General features: G+C 47.7%; 1 protein-coding gene across 2 annotated transcripts in view; it reads left to right on the plus strand.

Moving 5' to 3' along the window:
* The window catches only part of LOC136006175 (DDB1- and CUL4-associated factor 12-like), a 68,339-nt gene that overhangs the window by 41,358 nt on the left and 4,299 nt on the right, over positions 1 to 22,682 (plus strand). For both annotated transcript variants that reach the window (XM_065664205.1, XM_065664206.1), the window contains 2 exons: positions 1,874 to 2,036; positions 11,489 to 11,673. In XM_065664205.1, the coding sequence (XP_065520277.1) occupies positions 1,874 to 2,036; positions 11,489 to 11,673 (348 nt within the window). The remainder of the gene's footprint in view (positions 1 to 1,873; positions 2,037 to 11,488; positions 11,674 to 22,682) is intronic.

A 22,682-nucleotide genomic window follows, 5' to 3' on the forward strand; every position in this document is an offset into this window, starting at 1 on the left:
CTTATATCCAATCTAAATTTCCCCTGTTTAAGTTTTAACCTGTTACCCATTGTCCTATCACTACAGTCCCTAAGAAAGAGTCCCTCCCCAGCATCCTTGTAGGCCCCCGTCAGATACTGGAAGGCTGCTATGAGGTCTCCAAGCAACCTTCTCTTCTCCAGGCTGAACAGCCCCAACTTTCTCAGCCTGTCTTCATACAGGAGGTGCTTCAGTCCCCTGATCATCCTCGTGGCCCTAGTCTGAAGTTGCTCCAACAGTTCCATGTATTTTTTTATGTTGAGGACTCCAGAACTGTACACAATACTCCAAGTGAGGTCTCATGAGAGCAGAGTAGAGGGGCAGGATCACCTCCTTCAACCTGTTGGTCACGTTCCTTTTGATGCAGCCCAGGATGCGGTTGGCTTTCTGGACTGCGAGCACACAGTGAAGCCGGCTCATCCTGGTGGATAGGAGGATGACCATGAGCCAGCAATGTGCTCTTGCGGCCAAGAAGGCAAATGGCATCTTAGGGTGCATTAGAAAGGGTGTGGTTAGTAGGTCAAGAGAGGTTCTCCTCCCCCTCTACTCAGCCTTGGTGAGGCCGCATCTGGAATACTGCGTCCAGTTCTGGGCCCCTCTGTTCAAGAAGGACAGGGAATTGCTGGAAGGAGTCCAGCGCAGAGCCACAAAGATGATTAAGGGAGTGGAACATCTCCCTTATGAGGAGAGGCTGAGGGAGCTGGGTCTCTTTAGCTTGCGAAAGAGGAGACTGAGGGGTGACCTCATCAATGTTTACAAATATGTAAAGGGTAGGTGTCAGGATGATGGAGCTAGGCTTTTTTCAGTGATATCCAGTGATAGGACAAGGGGCAATGGGTGTAAACTGGAGCATAGGAAGTTCCACGTTAACATCAGGAAGAACGTCTTTACTGTAAGAGTGACAGAGCACTGGAACAGGTTGCCCAGGGGGGTTGTGGAGTCTCCTACACTGGAGATATTCAAGGCCCGCCTGGACAAGTTCCTGTGTGATGTACTGTAGGTTACCCTGCTCTTGCGGGGGGGTTGGACTAGATGATCTTTTGAGGTCCCTTCCAACCCTTGGGATTCTGTGATTCTGTGATTTTCTCATCAACCAACACCCCCAAGTCCTTCTCCACAGGGCTGCTCTGAATGTCTTCCCTGCCCAACCTGTAGCTGTGCCTGGGATTGTTCCAACCCAGGTGTAGGACCTTGCACTTGGCATGGTTAAACTTCATGAGTTTTACATCAGCCCACCTCACAAGCGTGTCAAGGTCCCTCTGGGTGGCATTCCTTCACTCCAGCATATCAACCAAACCACACAGCTTGGTATCATTGGCAAACTTGCTGAGGGTGCATTCAATCCCACTGTCCATGTCACCAACAAAGATGTTGGATTGGTCCCAACACTGACCCCTGAGGGACACCACTTGTTACTGGTCTCCAGCTGGACATTGAGCCATTGACCACAACTCTTTGTGTGCGGCTATCCCACCCGTCCTTTATCCACTGAGTGGTCCACCTATCAAATTGATGTCTCTCCAATTTAGAGAGAAGGATGTCATGCGGGACAGATAAGGCGTCCAGTCTCCTTCAGTTGTTTGGGGTTTTTGTTGTTTGTTTATTTTTGTTTGCTTGTTTGTTTGGGGGATTTTTTGTTGTTTGGGTTTTTGTTTGTTTGTTTTTTGGTTTGTCTTTTTCTTTGGGTCAGGTTGTAGCTTTTTTCATAAAGTTCTGTTGTTGTGATGAACTTATTTTTTAGCTGCCTTTTGGTTTTTTTTCACTGCAATTTCCTTGAACATTGCTTACAGAATTGTTCTATTAATGTTTTTCTCTTTTCTTAGAATGTGCTGATTTGTCTATCCTCTGTTTCCAGTTACTTTCCATGAAGTTGACATACTGCAGGGAGAACGTGTGTCTGGCTTATGGTCAGGAGTGGTCAGTGTATGCAGTAGGATCACAGGCACATGTATCCTTTCTGGATCCCAGGCAGCCTTCCCACAACATTAAATCCGTCTGTCCCAAAGAACGAGGCAGTGGTAAGAAACCTGCCAAACTGTGCTTCAAATGGTTTGCTTGCAGAAGTAACTATTAAGACTGCAGTAATATTTAATAAATAGGAAGGGGTTTTCATGTGATAGAGTAAATAATTAATTGTGTATATAGGTTTTGCTTTTATGACAGTATTCCTTGAGCAACCAACAAACCAAACTTAAAAGCAACTCTGAAATCTAATGATAGGCAACATTAGTGCTTTTATGATCAGTTAAATTGTACGCCATCGAAATATTACTGAACTTTTAAAAGTGTGCTTTTTACTTCTACTTGGGTTTTGCTGTGTTTTATTCTATTTTACTTCATCTCAAAGCAAATCCAGTCTTTGTACCACTATTAATACTGTCTATTGTATTTTTCTCTGGGAACAGGGAAAAAGCATGTTTTCTGCTCTGTGCTGTCATACTGAGAGTCTGTGCTGTGAGTGAATGCTTGCTTTGTAATTTTAAAGCCATGAATAAGCCTCTTAATTTTCAATGTGTATTTATTTGTTTAAAATATACAAAAGCTCATTATTTAAAAAAAAAAGTGCAGATTTGAATGCTGTTTTCCTTTTCTGATGTGGATGCAATAGGTACAATTGAACCTTACACCATGGCCAAGTGTGAGGGTTTGCAGGGTGTGTGGACCCATAAGCTTCTTCCCATACCCTTTATTTTCAAGCATGATAAGGCACTGTACTGTGATGCCCATTTTAAACCATATTAATCCTAGACTTAAAAAATTGCAGTCCTTTTTTAGAGACATCCGTCTCTTCATTGGGCAAGTTATCAAAAGAGAATGCCTGTAGGCAAAGATTAGGAAAGTTTTATTTGTGTGGTTACTGGAGTTTGAACAGTGCTGTCTAGATAAATATCAGGGTCTGCTTCTTTCAGATACAGTAGAAGTTTCTATAATATGAGGAGAGGTGCTTCACCAGCTCACATTTGTCATTTGAACATCTTATCAGCAAGAGCCCTTGCCCTGACCTGCTGTCAGTGAGGGCTCTGTGGAGGTCCTTACACTGTCACCCTTCATAGAATCATAGGGAAGAAATACTGAGATGAAGTGTGGTGCCCAGTGGTGGCTGGTGGCTGAAAGCTGTTGCCTTGAGTGTGTGATCATCCATGCTGAGGGGGATGATCTATGTGTAGGTAGTATTGCTGGGGCATCTCTAGTTCATGTCTGGATAAAGCCTTCATTCAGTGCTCTTCTCTGTTCTGCATAGTAGGTAGATTTTTTTTTTTTATTTTTTATTTTTTGGCATGGTGGTGGAGGCACTTAAGTAATATTAATTCCCAAGATACTGAGTGTTTCAACTTTCAGTTGATCTCACTGGGACTTGGAGTGGTGCAGCACCTCTAGAAAGTAGGCTGTTAATTGATTTGTGGACTAAAGTCTGGGTTAACTTTTAAGTGCTTTGAAGCATTACCTGAATGTGCTTTCCACTTCCAAATGCACCTGCTGAACATGGCAAGTCCACGTTAACTTCAGATCATTAATATACAAAAGCAGGTCAGAGAAAGGTTGTCACTTAGTAAGACTGAAACTGGGGCTGATTTTTACCTGGTGTAACCATGTAACCCTGTCTGTTCTACATGACATGGTAGCTAATGCTTTCTAGTGCGTCTTGTAAGTGTTGCTTTTCCTAGAATCATAGAATAGTTAGGGTTGGAAAGGACCTCAAGATCATCTAGTTCCAATCCCCCTGCCACAGGCAGGGACACATCACACTAAACCATCCCACCCAAGGCTTCATCCAACCTGGCCTTGAACACTGCCAGGGATGGAGCACTCACAACCCCCCTGGGCAACCGATTCCAGTGCCTCACCACCCTAACAGGAAAGAATTTCCTCCTTATAGGGAAGTGCAGGCCATGGACTCTAATTCTTGATCTGCGAGAGCAACTGCTTTCTGTTTGGCTGGCATGCAATGCAATGTTGTGTGCCCTTGACTTCATATCCTGAAGGCAGCAATGTTAACTTAGTGAACAAAAATTGCGCAGCACGGACTCTGTGTCTACTCTTTGTGTAGAACATGCTACTACATCTTCATGTCCTTCTGGGATATGTAGAGCCTCCTTGCTTCTCAGAAGTAAGGTTTTATTTGCTGACCCAAGTAGTCCAGGTCCACAGGTGTTAGAGTGCTGAGAATGTAGGACAGCTTACTGTGATCAGTTCTAGTGACAGCAGCTGGCACATGGATGTAGCTGGCATAAGTTGTTATTTTCCCCTCCTGTTTGAATGTTTCTTTAAACAGTGGTATTTTAAAGAGGGCTTAAGAAGCCCTAGGGTTTATAACCTGATGTCATGTTATGCAGGAAGGGAAAGCATAGATGTGGTGGGGTTTAATCTGTGTGGAAGAGTTGTTTGGGGTAGAGTGCTTACACAAAACAAACCTTTTGCATAATAAATAGAGAGGAGATGACAGGATATATTGCAAATTGCAAACTCCTACATGCATAATCTCCCTAAGACTATTTTCAGTGGATCCTCGTTTAGCTGAGGCTTCAGATTTAGATTTTGTGAAAACAAAATGTACTCCTTTTACTCAATCTAATGGCATAACTGAATTGTCCAAGAATGTTTTGTTTCAACTGCAAACTTGTAGCTTCCCATATGCTGTTGTAACATGGTAGTGTTTGGTTGTAGTATTCTTAGTCTGTTTTCATTACTGAGTAAAGTGCTAAAAGTTTGGATGATTTGGCCAAGGTAAGTAATTCCAGAGAGGATGCCTTGAACGCTGGAGCGTGGGGAAACACAGCGTCCAGGAGCCTCAATTCTGAGTGGCAAGAGCCACCGAGGGAGCCTCAACTCCTCAACAGGACTAATATGAGCAGCTGACTCAGAGGGGGCAGCATCTGGAGGGACGGCACCAGCCCTGAGTGGTTAAAACACACCCTAGGGCGCGTGAGAGACCAGGAGCCTGGTGAACAGGGCGTGGCACGTCAGTGAGGGCAAGGCACTGAGGTTTGAGTGGGCAGGTGAGCAATATGGTGAGCCACTCGCCTTAGGGCCAGGGCCCAGTCTGGGAGCTCTGCTCTGGCTGCCCTGGCGATGGCCAGCATCAGCACCCACACAGAACTGATGAAATGGGAGGCTGCAGCACAGAACTCAGAGTGTAGAAAGTGCCTCGACTTGTCTCTTGAGGCAAGGTTGCATAATGGACAGGGCTGCACTCAGTGCACACTGTTGGGGGACCTCCTGCAGCAGGTGGCTGAACTGCAGGAGACTGTCAGTAGGCTAAGAGATATCAGGGAACCTGAGAGGGAGCTGGACTGCTTGCTCCAGGCCAGGATTGCTTGCTCCAGGCCAAAACTGTGCAGAGGCCACAAGCGTCCATCCTAGCACATACAGAAAAAGAGGAGGGAATTAATCCAGGAAGCTGGGAGATAAAAAAAAAAAAAAAAAAAAAAAAAAAAAAAAAAACACACAAACAAAAAAAAAAGAAGAAGAAGACAGTGAAAAGCAAGGGGCTTCCTCCAAAATCTGACATCCCCACCCAGAACCGCTTCACAGTTCTACGGGGGCTAACGAGGAAATGACCAAATGAACCAGATGATGTACCAGTAAAGAGAATCTCTACTAGTGTCTCCAGGAAAAAGCAGTGGGTCATAGTAGTAGGTGACTCTACTTTCAAAGGCACAGAGGCACCTATCTGTCAGCCTGACCCAGTCTCGAGGGAGGTGTGCTGCCTACCTGGGACTCAGATCAGGTATGATGCTGAGAGACTGCCTCATCTAGTAAGTCCTGCTGAATATTACCCGCTTCTTGTGGGCCATGTGGGTGCTAGTGATATTGACAGCAGTAGTCTGGGAATCATTAAGGAGGACTACAGAGCTCTGGGAAAGGTGGTTAGGGGCTCTGTAGCTCAGTTTTTTCATAGGTCCTCCAGGTTAAAGGGGAGGACCTTGAAAATGCCAGGTGCATTTGGCAGGTTAATAAATGGTTAAACAGGTGGTGCCATAGTAAAGGGGTTTGGTTACTTAGAACATGGGACTCTATTTGGGAGACCAGGTCTACTGGAGGCTGGTAAATCTGGTCTGAGAAAGAAGGGAAAGATCTGCTTTGGTAGGAGACTTGCCAGGCTGGTCAAGGCAGCTTTAAGCTAGATGTGTTGGGGGAGGGGGCCATCAATCCATCCCAACACTCCCAGTCACTTCCCAGCACCTATAATAAATGCTTGGAGCAATGCAGAGATATTTCAGCTGCTCCAGACAATGAGTCGACTTCATTTGGAGCTTGGTTCAGGTGCCTCTACACAAATGCCCATAGTATGCAGATTAAACAAGAGGAATTAGAGATGTGTACACAGCTATGGGGATATGACACTGTTGGAATCACAGAAATGTGGTAGGATGGCTCCTATGATTGGAGTGTTTGAATGGTAGGTTATAGAGTCTTTAGGGAAGACAGGCCAGGCAGATGGGGAGGGAGAGTAGCTATTTATGTCAGTGATAGGCTGCAAAGTATGGAACTCTGTCTGGGGACAGGTGATGAGTCAACAGAGAGCTTGTAGGTCAGGGACAAAGGGAGAACAGCGATAGGGGACATTACTCTGGGGATCTGTTACAGGCCACCCAATCTGAAAGACTCTAGATGAAGCTCTCCATAGACAGATAGGAGGAGCCTCATGCTCACAGGCCCTTGTCCTCATGAGGGACTTCAACCATCCTGATATCTTTTGGAGGGATGGTATGGTCCAGCACAAGCAATCCAGGAGGTTCCTCAATTGTGTGGAAGACAACTTCCTCCTGCAAGTAATAGAGTAATAGAGGAGCTGACAAGGAGAGTAGCCATGCTTGACCTTGTACTAACTAACAGGGAGGTTGGGAATATGATGCTCCAGGGCAGCCTTGGCTGTAGTGATCATGAGATGGTTGAGTTTGAATCCTCAGAACAGTGAGAATGGCATGCAGCAAGCTGACTGCCCTGGACTTCAAGAGAGCAGAACTTGGTCTCCTCAGGAACCTGCTTAGAAAGGTTCCATGGTATAAAGTCCTAGAGGGCAGGAGGGCCCAAGACTGCTGGTTGATATTCAAGGATCACCTGCTCCAAGCTCAGGAGTGTTAAATCCTGACCGGAAGGAAATGTGTCAGGAGGGCCAGGAGACCTCCATGGATGGATAAGGAGTTGCTGAAAAAGAAAGAGAAAGCTTATAAAAGGTGGAAATGAGGACAGGCAGCTAGGGAAGAATACACGGATATTGTCCGGGAAGCTAGGGACCAGGTCAGGAAAGCTAAGACCCAGTTAGAATTGAGTCTGGCAAAGGATGTCAAAGACAACAGGAAGGGCTTCTATAGGTATTTAGCAAACAAAGGACGGACTAGAGATAACGTGGGCCCTTTCCGAAAGCTATCAGGAGACCTGGCTACCTTGTATTTGGATAAGGCTAATGTTCTCAATGACTTCTTTGCCTCAGTCTTCACCAGCAACTGTTCTGACCATGCTGCCGAAGTCCTGGAAGGCAGATACAGGGACTGTGTGAATTAAGACCTTAGGCGCACTGTAGGAGAGGATCAGGTTTGAGATCATCTTAAGAACCTGAATGTGCACAAGTCCATGGGACCAGATAAAATGCATCCATAGGTACTGAAGGAGCTGGCAAATGAAGTTGCTAAGCCACTGTCCATCATATTTGAAAAATCATGGCAGTCAGGTGAAGTTACCGATGACTGGGAAAAGGGAAATATAGCTCCCATTTTCAAGAAGGGTAAAATGGAAGACCCAGGCAACTAGAGACCAGTCAGTCTCACCTCTGTGCCAGGCAAAATCTTGCAGCAGATTCTCTTGGAAAGCATGCTAAGGCACATGAAAAACAGCAAGGTGTTTGGTGACAGCAAACATGGCTTCAGTAAGGGCAAACTGTAGAATACTTAGGGTTGGAAAGGACCATAAGATCATATAGATCCAACCCCCCTGAAAACTGCCAGGGATGGAGCATTTATCACTTCATTGGGCAGCCCATTCCAGTGCCTCACCACCCTCACAGTAAAGAACTTCTTCCTTATATGTAACCTAAACTTCCCTTGTTTAAGTTTGAACCTGTTACCCCATCTCTTATCACTACAGTCCCTAATGAAGAGTCCCTCCCCAGCATCCTTATAGGCCTCCTTCAGGTAGTGGAAGGCTGCTATGAGGTCTCCACACACCCTTCTCCAGGCTGAACAGCCCCAACTTTCTCAGCCTGTCTTCATATGGGAGGTGCTCCAACCCTCTTATCATCCTCATGGCCCTCTTCTGGACTTGCTCCAACAGCTCCATGTCCTTCTTATGTTGAGGACACCAGAACTGTACACAACACTCCAAGTGGTGTCTCATGAGAGCAGAGTAGAGGGGCAAGATCACTTCCTTTGACCTCCTGGTCACACTCCTTTTGATGCAGCCCAGGACACAGTTGGCTTTCTGGGCTGCAAGCGCATACTGCCGGCTCATGTTAAGTTTGTCAAAAACCAACACCCCCAAGTCCTTCTGCGCAGGGCTAAATCATGCCTGACCAATTTGCTGGCCTTCTATGATGGGGCTACAGAACTGATGGACAGGGGCAGATCACTTGTCGTCATCTCCCTGGACTTGTGCAAAGCATTTGACACTGTCCCACACGACATCCTTCTCTCTAAATTGGAGAGATATCAATCTGATGGATGGACCACTCGGTGGATAAAGAACTGGCTGGACGGCCGCACACAAAGAGTTGTGGTCAATGGCTCGATGTCTGGCTGGAGACCGGTAACGAGTGGTGTCCCTCAGGGATCGGTGTTGGGACCGGTCTTGTTTAACATCTTCGTCGCTGACATGGACAGTGGGATTGAGTGCACCCTCAGCAAGTTTGCCGATGACACCAAGCTGTGTGGTCCGGTTGATATGCTGGAGGGAAGGGATGCCATACAGAGGGACCTTGACACGCTTGTGAGATGGGCTGATGCCAACCTTATGAAGTTCAACCACGACAAGTGCAAGGTCCTACACCTGGGTCGGAGCAATCCCAGGCACAGCTACAGACTGGGCAAAGAAGAGATTCAGAGCAGCCCTGCAGAGAAAGACTTGAGGGTGCTGGTCGATGAGAAAATGAACATGAGCGGGCAGTGTGCCCTCACATCCCAGAAAGCGAACCGTATCCTGGGCTGCATCAAAAGGAGCGTGACCAGCAGGTCGAAGGAGGTGATCCTGCCCCTCTACTCTGCTCTTGTAAGACTTCACCTGGAGTATTGTGTGCAGTTCTGGTGTCCTCAACATAAAAAGGACATGGAACTGCTGGAACAAGTCCAGAGGAGGGCCATGAGGATGATCAGGGGACTGGAGCACCTCCTGTATGAAGACAGGCTGAGGAAGTTGGGTCTGTTCAGCCTGGAGAAGAGAAGGCTGCATGGGGACCTCATAGCATCCTTCCAGTATCTGAAGGGGGCCTATAGGGATGCTGGGGAGGGACTCTTCGTCAGGGACTGTAGTGACAGGACAAGGGGTAACGGGTTAAAACTTAAACAGGGGAAGTTTAGATTGGATATAAGGAGGAAATTCTTTCCTGTTAGGGTGGTGAGACACTGGAATCGGTTGCCCAGGGAGGTTGTGAGTGCTCCATCCCTGGTGGTGTTCAAGGCCAGGTTGGATGAAGCCTTGAGTGACATGGATTAGTGTGAGGTGTCCCTGCCCATGGCAGGGGGGTTGGAACTAGATGATCTTGAGGTCCTTTCCAACCCTAACTATTCTATGATTCTATGATTCTATATGACATTCTTGTCTCTAAACTGGAGAGACATCAATTTGATAGGTGGACCACTCAGTGGGTAAAGAATTGGCTGTATGACCACATACAAGGAGTTGTGGTTAACGGCTCAATGTCCAATTGGAGACCACTAATGAGTGGTGTCCCTCAGGGTTCAGTGTTGGGACCGATCCTATTCAGTATCTTTGTCAGCGACATGGACGGTGGGATTGAGTGCACCCTCAGCAAGTTTGCTGACAACACCAATCTGTGTGGTTCGGTTGATATGCTGGAGGGAAGGAATGCCATCCAGAGGGAACTTGACACACTTGTGAGGTGGGCCAATGCCAACCTCATGAATTTCAGCCAAGCCAAGCACAAAGTCCTACAGCTGGGTCGGAGCAATCCCAGGCACAGCTACAGGTTGGGCAGAGAAGAGATTCAGAGCAGCCCTGTGGAGAATTACTTGGGGGTGTTGGTTGATGAGAAACTTAACATGAGCTGGCAGTGTACATGTATTCTGGGCTGCATCAATAGGAGCGAGACCAACAGGTTAAAGCAAGTGATCCTGCACCTCTTCTCTGCTCTCCTGAGACCCCACTTGGAGTATTGTGTGCAGTTCTGGTGTCCTCAGCTTAAGAAGGACATGGAGCTTTTGGAGCATGCCCAGAAGAGGGCCACAAGGATGATAAGGGGGTTGGAGCACCTCCCATATGAAGACAGGCTGAGAAAGTTGGGGCTGTTCAGCCTGGAGAAGGGTGTGTGGAGACCTCATAGCAGCCTTCCAGTATCTGAAGGAGGCCTACAAGGATGCTGGGGAGGGACTCTTTATTAGGGATTGTAGTGATAGGAGAAGGGGGAATGGGTTCAAACTTAAACAAGGGAAGTTCAGGTTAGATATAAGGAAGTAGCCTTTTACAGTGAGGGTGGTAAAGTCGCTGGAACAGGTTGCCCAATGAAGTGGTGCATGCTCCATCCCTGGCAGTGTTCAAAGCCAGGTTGGACAGAGCCTTGGGTGACATGGTTTAGTGGGAGGTGTCCCTGCCTAAGGCAGGGGGGTTGGAACTAGATGATCTTAAGCTCCTTTGGAACCCTGACTGTTCTATGATTCTATGAAAAGTACCTGCTACAAAGAACAAGGTGTGCTTGTGTGAGAATATTTGAGCAGGGATAGCTTCAAAATTTAAGAGCCTGATTTATTTTAGCAGCAAATTGACTAGTGATTATTACAGTTACACTGGCTTACAGATAGCCCGTTGATCAGCAAAATGGACTTTATTGGCAGCTGGGACAGTAATTTTCCTTACAGTCACTTATCACAGCTTGTCAGGTAGCTAGATAGTGTGAGCTCATGGAGAAAAAATAATGTCATGTTCTTTCCTCTGTCTGCTCCCATGTACTCGCTCATGGTATGTTCACTTAGAGGCTTGTGGCAGACAGATCTTGATTGTAAATGGCTAATGATCTTTGATATCTGGCAGACATGGGGCCTGCTGAGAATGAAGCTGCTTATTATGCACCATCAATGTAGCTGATGGCCTCAGAGAAGGGAAGTAGTGTAGATAACTTTAGATGCTGTTTTAATGATATCACTGGGATTTATCTGCATTGCTCCATAGCAGTGTGAAAACTTATGTGTTGTGGAGAATACTAGTAGGTAATTCCTCTTGAAGAAAATATTAGACATCAAGCTGCAGCATTTCAGAGCCAAAGCATCCATCTTACCAAATTGTATGTCCCTTCACCCTTTGACAGGTATTCGATCAGTGAGCTTCTACGAGCACATCATCACAGTGGGAACGGGGCAAGGTTCCTTATTCTTCTACGATATCAGAGCCCAGAGGTTCCTGGATGCAAAGCCCCCAAGTGCCTGCTATGGACAGAAGCAGAAATTAGGAGGAAGTGAAATTTTGAACTTGACTACTGGGAAAGGCTGGCTGGTGAGTAGCTTGTAGCTGTAGGAGACACTTTATACAGGAGTGTTCATGCTATGGGGCTTGAGAAACAGTTATTTTTGTAGTAATGGGAGCTAATGTATGAAATGTGTCCTAGTAAAACAGTGATCATAACCAATAACTGTTACCATGAAAAGCAAGAAGTGCTTCAGAATTGCATTTTACAAAAGTTTTATGAAAGGGTATTTAAATGGTTGGTTGCTTGAGAGTAAGGCATACTATTTTGCTTATACTGATTCATAAATCATAGAATCATAGAATAGTTAGGGATGGAAAGGACCTTAAGTTCATCTAGTTCAAACCCCACTGCCATGGGCAGGGACACTTTGCACTAAACCATGTTACCCAAGACTCCATCAAACCAAGACTTCAACACTGCCAGGGATGGAGCATTCACAACTTCCTTGGGCAACAGTGAGGTGGTTGGTGACAGCAAACATGGCTTCAGTAAGGGCAAATCGTAGAATACTTAGGGTTGGAAAGGACCTTACGATCATATAGTTCCAAACACCCTGAACACTTTCAGGGACCGATCATTTATCACTTCATTGGGCAAACCATTCCAGTGCCTCACTACCCTCACAGTAAAGAAATTCTTCTTTAAATCCAATCTAAACTTCCCCTGTTTAAGTTTTAACCTGTTACCCATTGTCCTATCACTACAGTCCCTAAGAAAGAGTCCCTCCCCAGCATCCTTGTAGGCCCCCGTCAGATACTGGAAGGCTGCTATGAGGTCTCCAAGCAACCTTCTCTTCTCCAGGCTGAACAGCCCCAACTTTCTCAGCCTGTCTTCATACAGGAGGTGCTTCAGTCCCCTGATCATCCTCGTGGCCCTAGTCTGAAGTTGCTCCAACAGTTCCATGCCTTTTTTAATGTTGAGGACTCCAGAACTGTACATAATACTCCAGGTGAGGTCTCATGAGAGCAGAGAAGAGGGGGAGGATCATAGAATAATACAATAGTTAGGGTTCGAAAGGACCTTAAGATCATCTAGTTCCAACCCCCTTGCCATGGGCAGGGACACCTCCCACTAAGCCATGTCACCCAAGGCTTCATCCAGCCTCGCCTTGAACACTGCCAGGGATGGAGCATTCCCAACCTACCTGGGCAACCCATTCCAGTGCCTCGCCACATTCACAGTAAAGAATTTCTTCCTTAAATCCAATCTAAACTTCCCCTGTTTAAGTTTTAACCCATTACCCTTTGCCCTGTCACTACAGTCCCTAATAAAGAGTCCCTCCCCATCATCCTTATAGGCCCCCTTCAGATACTGGAAGGCTGCTATGAGGTCTCCAAGCAGCCTTCTCCAGGCTGAATAGCCCCAACTTTCTCAGCCTGTCTTCATACGGGAGGTGCTCCAACCCCCTTATCATCCTCGTGGCCCTCTTTTGCACATGCTCCAACAGTTCCATGTCCTTTTTATGCTGAGGACACCAGAACTGTACACAATACTCCAAGTGAGGTCTCACGAGAGCACAGTAGAGGGGCAGGATCACCTCCTTCAACCTGCTGGTCACACTCCAGGATACAGTTGGCTTTTTGGGCTGCAAGCGAACACTGCCCGCTCATGTTCATTTTCTCATCAACCACCACCCCCAAGTACTTCTACACAGGGCTGCTCTGAATCTCTTCTTTGCCCAACCTGTAGCTGTGCCTGGGATTACTCCAACCCAAGTGTAGGACCCTGCACTTGTCATGGTTGAACTTCATAAGGTTGACATCAGCCCAACTTACAAGCATGTGAAAGACCCTCTGGATGGCATTCCTTCCCTCCAGCATATCAACCGAACCACACAGCTTGGTGTCATCAGTAAACTTGCTGAGGGCGCACTCAATCCCACTGTCCATGTCAGCGACGAAGATGTTAAACAAGACCGGTCCCAACACCGATCCCTGAGGGACACCACTCGTTACCAGTCTCCAGCCAGACATCGAGCCATTGACCACAACTCTTTGTGTGTGGCCATCCAGCCAGTTCCTTATCCACCGAGTGGTCCACCTATCAAATTGATGTCTCTCCAATTTAGAAGCAAGGATATCATGTGGGACAGTGTCAAATGCTTTGCACAAGTCCAGGTAGATGACATTAGCTGCTCTACCCCTTTCCATCACTTCTGTAGCCCCATCATAGAAGGCCACCAAATTGGTTCAGTCAGGATTTCCCCTTAGTGAAGCCATGCTGGCTGCCACCAAGCACCTTGTTGTTTTTCCTGTGCTTTAGCATGCTTTCCAAGAGAATCTGCTCCAAGATTTTGCCAGGCACAGAGGTGAGACTGACCGGTCTGAAATTCCCCAGGTCATCCAATTTCCCCTTCTTGAATATGGGGTTTATATTTCCCTTTTTCCAGTCATTGGGAACTTCACCTGACTGCCCTGATTTTTCAAATATGATGGCCAGTGGCTTAGCAACTTTATTTGCCAGCTCCTTTAGGACCAACAGACGGATTTCATCAGGTCCTGTGGACTTGTGTGCGTTCAGGTTTTTAAGATGGTCTCGAACCAGATCCTCTTCTACAGTGTGCCTAGGATCCTCATTCTCCCAGTCCCTGTATCTACCTTTCAAGACTTGGGTGGTAGGGTAAGAGCCTTTGTCAGTAAAGACCGAGGCAAAGAACCTCAGCCTTCTCCAAATCCAGGGTAGCCAGTTCTCCCTATAGCTTCCAGAGGGGGCCTATGTTGACCCTAGTTTGTCTTTTATTCTCTATGTACATATAGAATCCCTTCCTGTTATCCTTAACATCCCTGGCCAAGTTTAATTCTAACTGGGCTTTAGCTTTCCTAACCTGGTCCCTAGCTTCCTGGACAATATCCCTCTATTCTTCCCAGGCTGCCTGTCCTTGCTTTCCTTTCATAAGCCTCTTTTTTCCTTTGAATTTTCCTCAGCAGCTCCTTATCCATCCAAGGAGGTCTCCTGGCCCTCCTGCTGCATTTCCTTCTAGTTAGGATGCAACACTCCTGAGCTTGTAGCAGGTGATCCTTGAATATCAACCAACAGTCTTGGGCCCCCCTTCTCTCTAGGGCTATATCCCTTGAAACCTTACTAAGCAGGTTCCTGAAGAGGCCAAAGTCTGTTCTCTTGAAGTCCAGGGCAGTCAGCTTGCTGCATGCTCTACTCACTGTTCTGAGGATCTCAAACTAGACCATCTCATGATCCCTACAGCCAAGGCTGCCTTGGAGCATCATATTCCCAACCTTCATGTTGGTGAGCACAAGGTCAAGCATGGCACCTCTCCTTGTCGGCTCCTCTATTACTTGCAGAAGGAAGTTGTCTTCCACACAATCGAGGAACCTCCTGGATTGCTTGTGCCGTGCAGTGCCATCATTCCAACAGATGTCAGGGTGGTTGAAATCCCCCATGAGAACAAGGGCCTGCGAGCCTATCTGTCTGTAGAGTGCTTCATCCACAGACTCCTCTTGATCAGGCCATCTGTAACAGATCCCCACAATAATGTCTCCCACAGCTGTTCTCCCTTTAACCCACAAAATCTCTGTCAACTGCTCACCTGTCCCCAGACAGAGTTCCATACTCTCCAGCCTATCCCTAACATAAAGGGCAACTCCCCCTCCCTGCCTGCCAGGCCTGTCTTTTCTAAAGATCCTGTAACCTTCTATTCCAACACTCCAGTCATAAGAGCCATCCCACCATGTTTCTGTGATGCCTATTATATCATACCCCCATAGACGTGCACACATCTCTAATTCCTTTTTTGTTCCCCATACTATGGGCGTTTGTATAGAGGCATCTGAGCCGAGCTCCAAATGAAGTCGGCTCATTGGCTGGAGCATCCGGAATATCTCTACCTTGTTCCGAGCATTTATTATAGGTGTTGGCAACTGACTGGGTGTGTTGGGATGGAATGATGCCCCTCTCCCCCAATGCATCTAGTTTAAAGCATGCTTGACCAGTCTGGCAAGCCTCCTACCAAAACTGTTCTTCCCCTTCTTTACCAGACCAGCTCCACCAGCCCCCAGTAGACCTGGACTACAAACTTGGGTCCCGTGTTCAAGACACCCAAACTCCTGACTATGACACCATCCTTTTGACCAGTTATTAACCTGGCCAATCCTCCTAGCTTTTTTAAGGTACTCCCCTGTATCCTGGAGAATTGATGAAAAGACTATCTGAGCTCCAGAGCCCCTAACCACCTCTCCCAGGGCTCTGTACTCCTTCTTTATGTTCTCTAGGCTGCTGCTATCTATATCACTAGCACCCACATGAATCACTAGAAGTGGGTAATAGTCCATGGGACTCCTCTGACCAGATGGTCTTACTCCTTTTGATGCAGCCCAGGATAGAGTTGTTTTTCTGGGCTGCAAGCACACACTGCCAGCTCATGTTGAGTTGGTCATCAACCAACACCCCTAAGTAATTCTCCACAGGGCTGCTCTGAATCTCTTCTTTGCCCAACCTATAGCTGTGCCTGTGATTGCCTATACTCAGGTATATGACCTTGCACTAGGCTTGGTTAAACTTCATAAGTTTGACATTGGCCCACCTCCCAAGCATGTCAAGGTCCCTCTGGATGGCATTCCTTCCCTCCAGCGTATCAACCAAACCACACAGCTTGGCATCGTCATCAAACTTGCTGAGGGCACACTCAGTCCCACTGTCCATATCGCTGACAAAGATATTGAATAGGATCGGTCCCAACACTGAACCCTGAGGGACACTGCTTATTAGTGGTCTCCAATTGGACATCGAGCTGTTAACCACAACTCCTTGCATGTGGTCATCCAGCCAATTCTTTATCTACCGAGTGATCCATCCATCAAATTGATGTCTCTCCAGTTTAGAGACAAGGATGTCATGTGGATCAGTGTCGAACGCTTTGCACAAGTCCAGGTAGATGACGACAAGTGCTCTGCCCCTGTCCATCAGTTCTGTAGCCCCATCATAGAAGACCACCAAATTGGTCAGGCGTGATTTCCCCTTTGTGAAGCCATGCTGGCTGTCGCAAATCACCTTGTTGTTTTTCCTGTGCCTTAGCATGCTTTCCAGGGTAATCTGCTCCAATATTTTGCTAAGACTTTGGGTGCCATGGTCAGAGCATATGCCAGTGAAGACATATAAAAGACATATAATAAGTCATTAAGAACCTCAGTCTTCTCTAAATACAGTGTAGCCAGTTCTGACAGCTTCTGGAGAGGGCCCACATATTCCTTAGTCTGTCTTTTATTTGCTACGTACATATATAAGCCCTTCCTGTTATCTTTCCTATCCCTTGCCAGATTTAATTCTAACTGGGCCTTAGCTTTCCTGACCTTGTCCAATGTCCCTGTATTCTTCCCTCGCTTCCTGTCCTCTTTTCCACCTTTTATAAGCTTCTCTTTCCCCTCTAAGTTTTTTCAGCAACTCTTTATCCATCCATGGAGGTCTCCTGGCCCTCCCATCCCGTTTCCTTCTGGTCAGGATGCAACACTCCTGAGTTTGGAGCAGGTGATCCTTGACTAAGCCAATGGCCATCATATTTGAAAAATCATGGCAGTCGGGTGAAGTTCCCGACGACAGGAAAAAGGGAAATATAACCCCCATTTACAAGAAGGAGAAAATGGAAGACCAGGGGAATTACAGACCAGTCAGTCTCACCTCTGTGCCTGGTAAAATCTTGGAGCACATTCTCCTGGAAGGCATGCTAAGGCACATGAAAAACAACAAGGTGCTTGGTGACAGCCAGCATGGCTTCACTAGGGGGAAATCCTGCCTGACCAATTTGGTGGCCTTCTATGATGGGGCTAGAGAACTGATGGATAAGGGTAAAGCAGTTGATGTCATCTACCTGGACTTGTGCAAAGCGTTTGACACTGTCCCACACGACATCCTTCTCTCTAAATTGGAGAGATATCAATCTGATGGATGGACCACTCGGTGGATAAAGAACTGGCTGGATGGCCGCACACAAAGAGTTGTGGTCAATGGCTCGATGTCTGGCTGGAGACCAGTAACGAGTGGTGTCCCTCAGGGATCGGTGTTGGGACCAGTCTTGTTTAACATCTTCGTCGCTGACATGGACACTGGGATTGAGTGCGCCCTCAGCAAGTTTGCCGATGACACCAAGCTGTGTGGTCCGGTTGATATGCTGGAGGGAAGGGATGCCATCCAGAGGGACCTTGACATTCTTTTAAGGTGGGCTGATGCCAACCTTATGAAGTTCAACCATGACAAATGCAAGGTCCTACACCTGGGTCGGAGCAATCCCAGGCACAGCTACAGACTGGGCAAAGAAGAGATTCAGAGCAGCCCTGCAGAGAAGGACTTGAGGGTGCTGGTCGATGAGAAAATGAACATGAGCCGGTAGCGTGCCCTCGCAGCCCAGAAAGCCAACCGTATCCTGGGCTGCATCAAAAGGAGCGTGACCAGCAGGTCGAAGGATGTGATCCTGCCCCTCTACTCTGCTCTTGTGAGACCTCGCCTGGAGTATTGTGTGCAGTTCTGGTGTCCTCAACATAAAAAGGACATGGAACTGCTGGAACAAGTCCAGAGGAGGGCCACGAGGATGATCAGGGGACTGGAGCACCTCCTGTATGAAGATAGGCTGAGGAAGTTGGGGCTGTTCAGCCTGGAGAAGAGAAGGCTGCGTGGAGACCTAATAGCAGCCTTCCAGTATCTGAAGGGGGCCTATAGGGATGCTGGGGAGGGACTCTTCGTCAGGGACTGTAGTGACAGGACAAGGGGTAACGGGTTAAAACTTAAACAGGGGAAGTTTAGATTGGATATAAGGAGGAAATTCTTTCCTGTAAGGGTGGTGAGGCACTGGAATGGGTTGCCCAGGGAGGTTGTGAGTGCTCCATCCCTGGTGGTGTTCAAGGCCAGGTTGGATGAAGCCTTGAGTGACATGGATTAGTGTGAGGTGTCCCTGCCCATGGCAGGGGGGTTGGAACTAGATGATCTTGAGGTCCTTTCCAACCCTAACTATTCTATGATTCTGTGATTCTATGACTATCCACCAGCAGTCTTAGGCCCCTCGCCTTCTAGGGCTTTATACCATGGAACCTTTTTAAGCAGGTTCCTGAAGAGGCCAAAGTCTCCTCTCTTGAAGTCCAGATCACTGAGCTTGCTGCAAGCCATTCTCACTGTTCTGAGGATCTTGAACTTGACCAACGCTGGTTGCTACAGCCAGGGCTTCCATGGAACATCACATTTCTAACCCGTCTCTCCCTGTTGGTGACCACGAGGTCAAGCACGGCACCTCTCCTTGTTGGCTCCTCTATTACTTGCAGGAGGAAGTTATCTTCCACACAACTGAGGAACGTCCTGGATTGCTTATGCTGGGCCATACCATCCCTTCAACAGTTATCTGTATGGTTAAAGTTCCCCCCCATGAGGATAAGGGCCTGTGAGTGTGAATCTCCTCCTATCTGTCTATAGAGCACTTCGTCCACAGAGTCCTCCAGATCAGGCAGTCTGTAACAGATCCCTACAGTTATTTCCCCCATCGCTGTTCTCCCTTTGACCCTGACCCACAAACTCTGTTATCTGATCACCTGTCTCCAGACAGAGTTCCATACTTTGCAGCCTGTCACTGACATAAATAGCAACTCCCCTCTCTGTCCGCCCGGCCTGTCTTTCCTAAAGAGCCTATAAACTTCCATTCTAACACTCCAGTCATAGGAGCCATCCAACCATGTTTCCGTGATGCCAATGATATCATATCCTTGTAGCTGTGCGTGCATCTCTAATTCCTCTTGTTTATTCCCGATACTATGGGTGTTTTTATTGAGGCTCTAAATGAAGCCAAGTCTGGAGCAGCTGAAATATTTCTGTATTTCTCCTAGCATTTATTATACATGCTGGGAAGTGACTGGGAGTGTTGGGATGGATCGATGGCCCCCTCCCCCAACACATCTAGCTTAAAGCTGCCTTGACCAGCCTGTCAAGTCTCCTACCAAAGCAGCTCTTTCCCTTCTTTGTTGACCAGCTCCACAAACCTCCAGTAGACCTGGTCTCCCAAATAGAGTCCCATGTTCTAAATTACCAAACCCCTGATTATATCACAACCATTCTAACCATTTATGAACCTTCCAAATCCTCCTGGCCTTTTCAGAGTCCTCCCCTTTAACCAGGAGTATCGATGAAAATACTGAGTTCTAGAGCCCCTAACCACCTTTCCCAGAGCTCTGTAGTCCTCCTTAATGATTCCCAGACTACTGCTGTCAATATCACTAGCACCCACATGGACCACAAGAAGCGGGTAATATTCAGCAGGACTTACTAGACGAGGCAGTCTCTCAGCAACATACCTGATCTGAGTCCCAGGTAGGCAGCACACCTCCCTCGAGACTGGGTCAGGCTGACAGATAGGTGCCTCTGTGCCTTTGAAAGTAGAGTCACCTACTACTATGACCCACTGCTTTTTCCTGGAGACACTAGTAGAGATTCTCTTTACTGGTACATCATCTGGTTCATTTGGTGCAGTGGTCATTTCCTCATTAGCCCCCATAGAACTGTGAAACGGTTCTGGGTGGGGATGTCGGATTTTGGAGGAAGCCCCTTGCTTTTCATTGTCTTCTTCCTCCTTTTTTTGTTGGTTTGTTGTTTTGGGTTTTTTTTTTTTTATTGTTCCTAGTTCCCAGTTTCATGGATTAATTCCCTCCTTTTCTGTATGAGCTATGTTTGACGGTTGTGGCTCCTTCACATTTTGGGCCTGGAGCAAGCAGACCAGCTCCCTCTCAGGTTCCCTGATATCTCTTAGCCTACTGACAGTCTCCTGCAGCTCAGCCACTTGCTGTAGGAGGTCCTCCACCAGGGTGCACTGAGTGCAGACCTGCCCACTTTGTATCCTTGCCTCAAGAGAGAAGTGGAAGCACTTACTACACTCCAAGGTCTTCACTGCATCCTCCCTTCTCATCAGCGCTGTATGGGTGGCTATGCTGGCCACCCCTGGGGCAGTCAGAGCACAGCTCCCAGTTCAGGCCCTGATCCTGAGGTGAGTGCTCACCTACCCGCTCACCCTGCCTGCACCATGCCCTAGTTACTCCTGTTCCCTGGGGGGGGGGGTTTGCACACTCAGTGCTGGTGCCGACCCTCCTGGCGCCACCCCCTGTGAGTCAGCTGCTTGCGTCGGCTCCTGGGCAAGTCCTGTAGAAGACTTGAAGCCCCCTCCATGGCTCTTGCCGCTCAAAATTGAGGCTCCTGGACGCTGTATTTCATAGAATCATAGAATAGTTAGGGCTGGAAAAGACCTCAAGATCATCTAGTTCCAACCCCCCTGCCATGGGCAGGGACAACTCACACTAATCCATGTCACTCAAGGCTTCATCCATCCTGGCCTTGAACACCGCCAGGGATGGAGCACTCACAACCTCCCTGGGCAACCGATTCCAGTGTCTCACCAACCTAACAGGAAAGAATTTCCTCCTTATATCCAATTTAAACTTCCCCTGTTTAAGTTTTAACCCGTTACCCCTTGTCCTGTCACTACAGTCCCTGACGAAGAGTCCCTCCCCAGCATCCCTATAGGCCCCCTTCAGGTACTGGAAGGCTGCTATTAGGTCTCCACGCAGCCTTCTCTTCTCCAGGCTGAACAGCCCCAACTTCCTCAGTCTGTCTTCATACGGGAGGTGCTCCAGTCCCCTGATCATCCTCGTGGCCCTCCTCTGGACTTGTTCCAGCAGTTCCATGTCCTTTTTATGTTGAGGACACCAGAACTGCACACAATACTCCAGGCGAGGTCTCACAAGAGCAGAGTAGAGGGGCAGGATCACCTCCTTCAACCTGCTGGTCACGCTCCTTTTGATGCAGCCCGGGATACGGTTGGCTTTCTGGGCTGCGAGCGCACACTGCCGGCTCATGTTCATTTTCTCATAGACCAGCACCCTCAAGTCCTTCTCTGCAGGGCCACTCTGAATCTCTTCTTTGCCCAGTCTGTAGCTGTGCCTGGGATTGCTCCGACCCAGGTGTAGGACCTTACACTTGTCATGGTTGAACTTCATAAGGCTGGCATCAGCCCACCTCACAAGCGTGTCAAGGTCCCTCTGGATGGCATCCCTTCCCTCCAGCATATCAACCGGACCACACAGCTTGGTGTCATCGGCAAACATGCTGAGGGCGCACTCAATCCCAGTGTCCATGTCAGCGACGAAGATGTAAAACAAGACCGGTCCCAACACCGATCCCTGAGGGACACCACTCGTCACCGGTCTCCAGCCAGACATCGAGCCATTGACCACCACTCTTTGTGTGCGGCCATCCAGCCAGTTCTTTATCCACCGAGTGGTCCATCCATCAGATTGATATCTCTCCAATTTAGAGAGAAGGATGTTGTGTGGGACAGTGTCAAACACTTTGCACAAGTCCAGGTAGATGACATCAACTGCTTTACCCTTGTCCATCAATTCTGTAGCCCCATCATAGAAGGCCACCAAATTGGTCAGGCAGGATTTCCCCTTAGTGAAGCCATGCTGGCTGTCACCAAGCACCTTGTTGTTTTTCATGTGCCTTAGCATGCCTTCCAGGAGAATGTGCTCCAAGATTTTACCAGGCACAGAGGTGAGACTGACTGCTCTGTAATTCCCCGGGTCTTCCATTTTCCCCTTCTTGATAATGGGGTTTATATTTCCCTTTTTCCAGTCGTTGGGAACTTCACCTGACTGCCATGATTTTTCAAATACGATGGCCAGTGGCTTAGCAACTTCATTCGCCAGCTCCTTCAGGACCCGCGGATGGATTCCATCAGGTCCCACGGACTTGTGTGTGTTCAGATTTTTAAGATGGTCTCGAACCAGATCCTCTCCTACAGTGGGCCCAAGGTCTTCATTCTCACAGTCCCTGCGTCTGCCTTCTAAGAACTGGGTGGTGCACTCAGAGCCTTTGCCAGCGAAGATCGAGGTGAAGAAGTCATTCAGAACCTCAGCCTTCTCAAAATCCAGGGTAGCCAGTTCTCCTGAAAGCTTCCTCAGGGGGCCTATTTTGTCCCTAGTCTGTTTTTTGTTTGCTACGTACCTGTAGAATCCCTTCCTGTTATCCTTAACATCCCTGGCTAGGTTTAATTCTAACT

The sequence above is a fragment of the Lathamus discolor genome, assembly GCF_037157495.1.
Source record: "Lathamus discolor isolate bLatDis1 chromosome W unlocalized genomic scaffold, bLatDis1.hap1 SUPER_W_unloc_1, whole genome shotgun sequence".
Taxonomy (NCBI): Eukaryota; Metazoa; Chordata; class Aves; order Psittaciformes; family Psittacidae; genus Lathamus; species Lathamus discolor.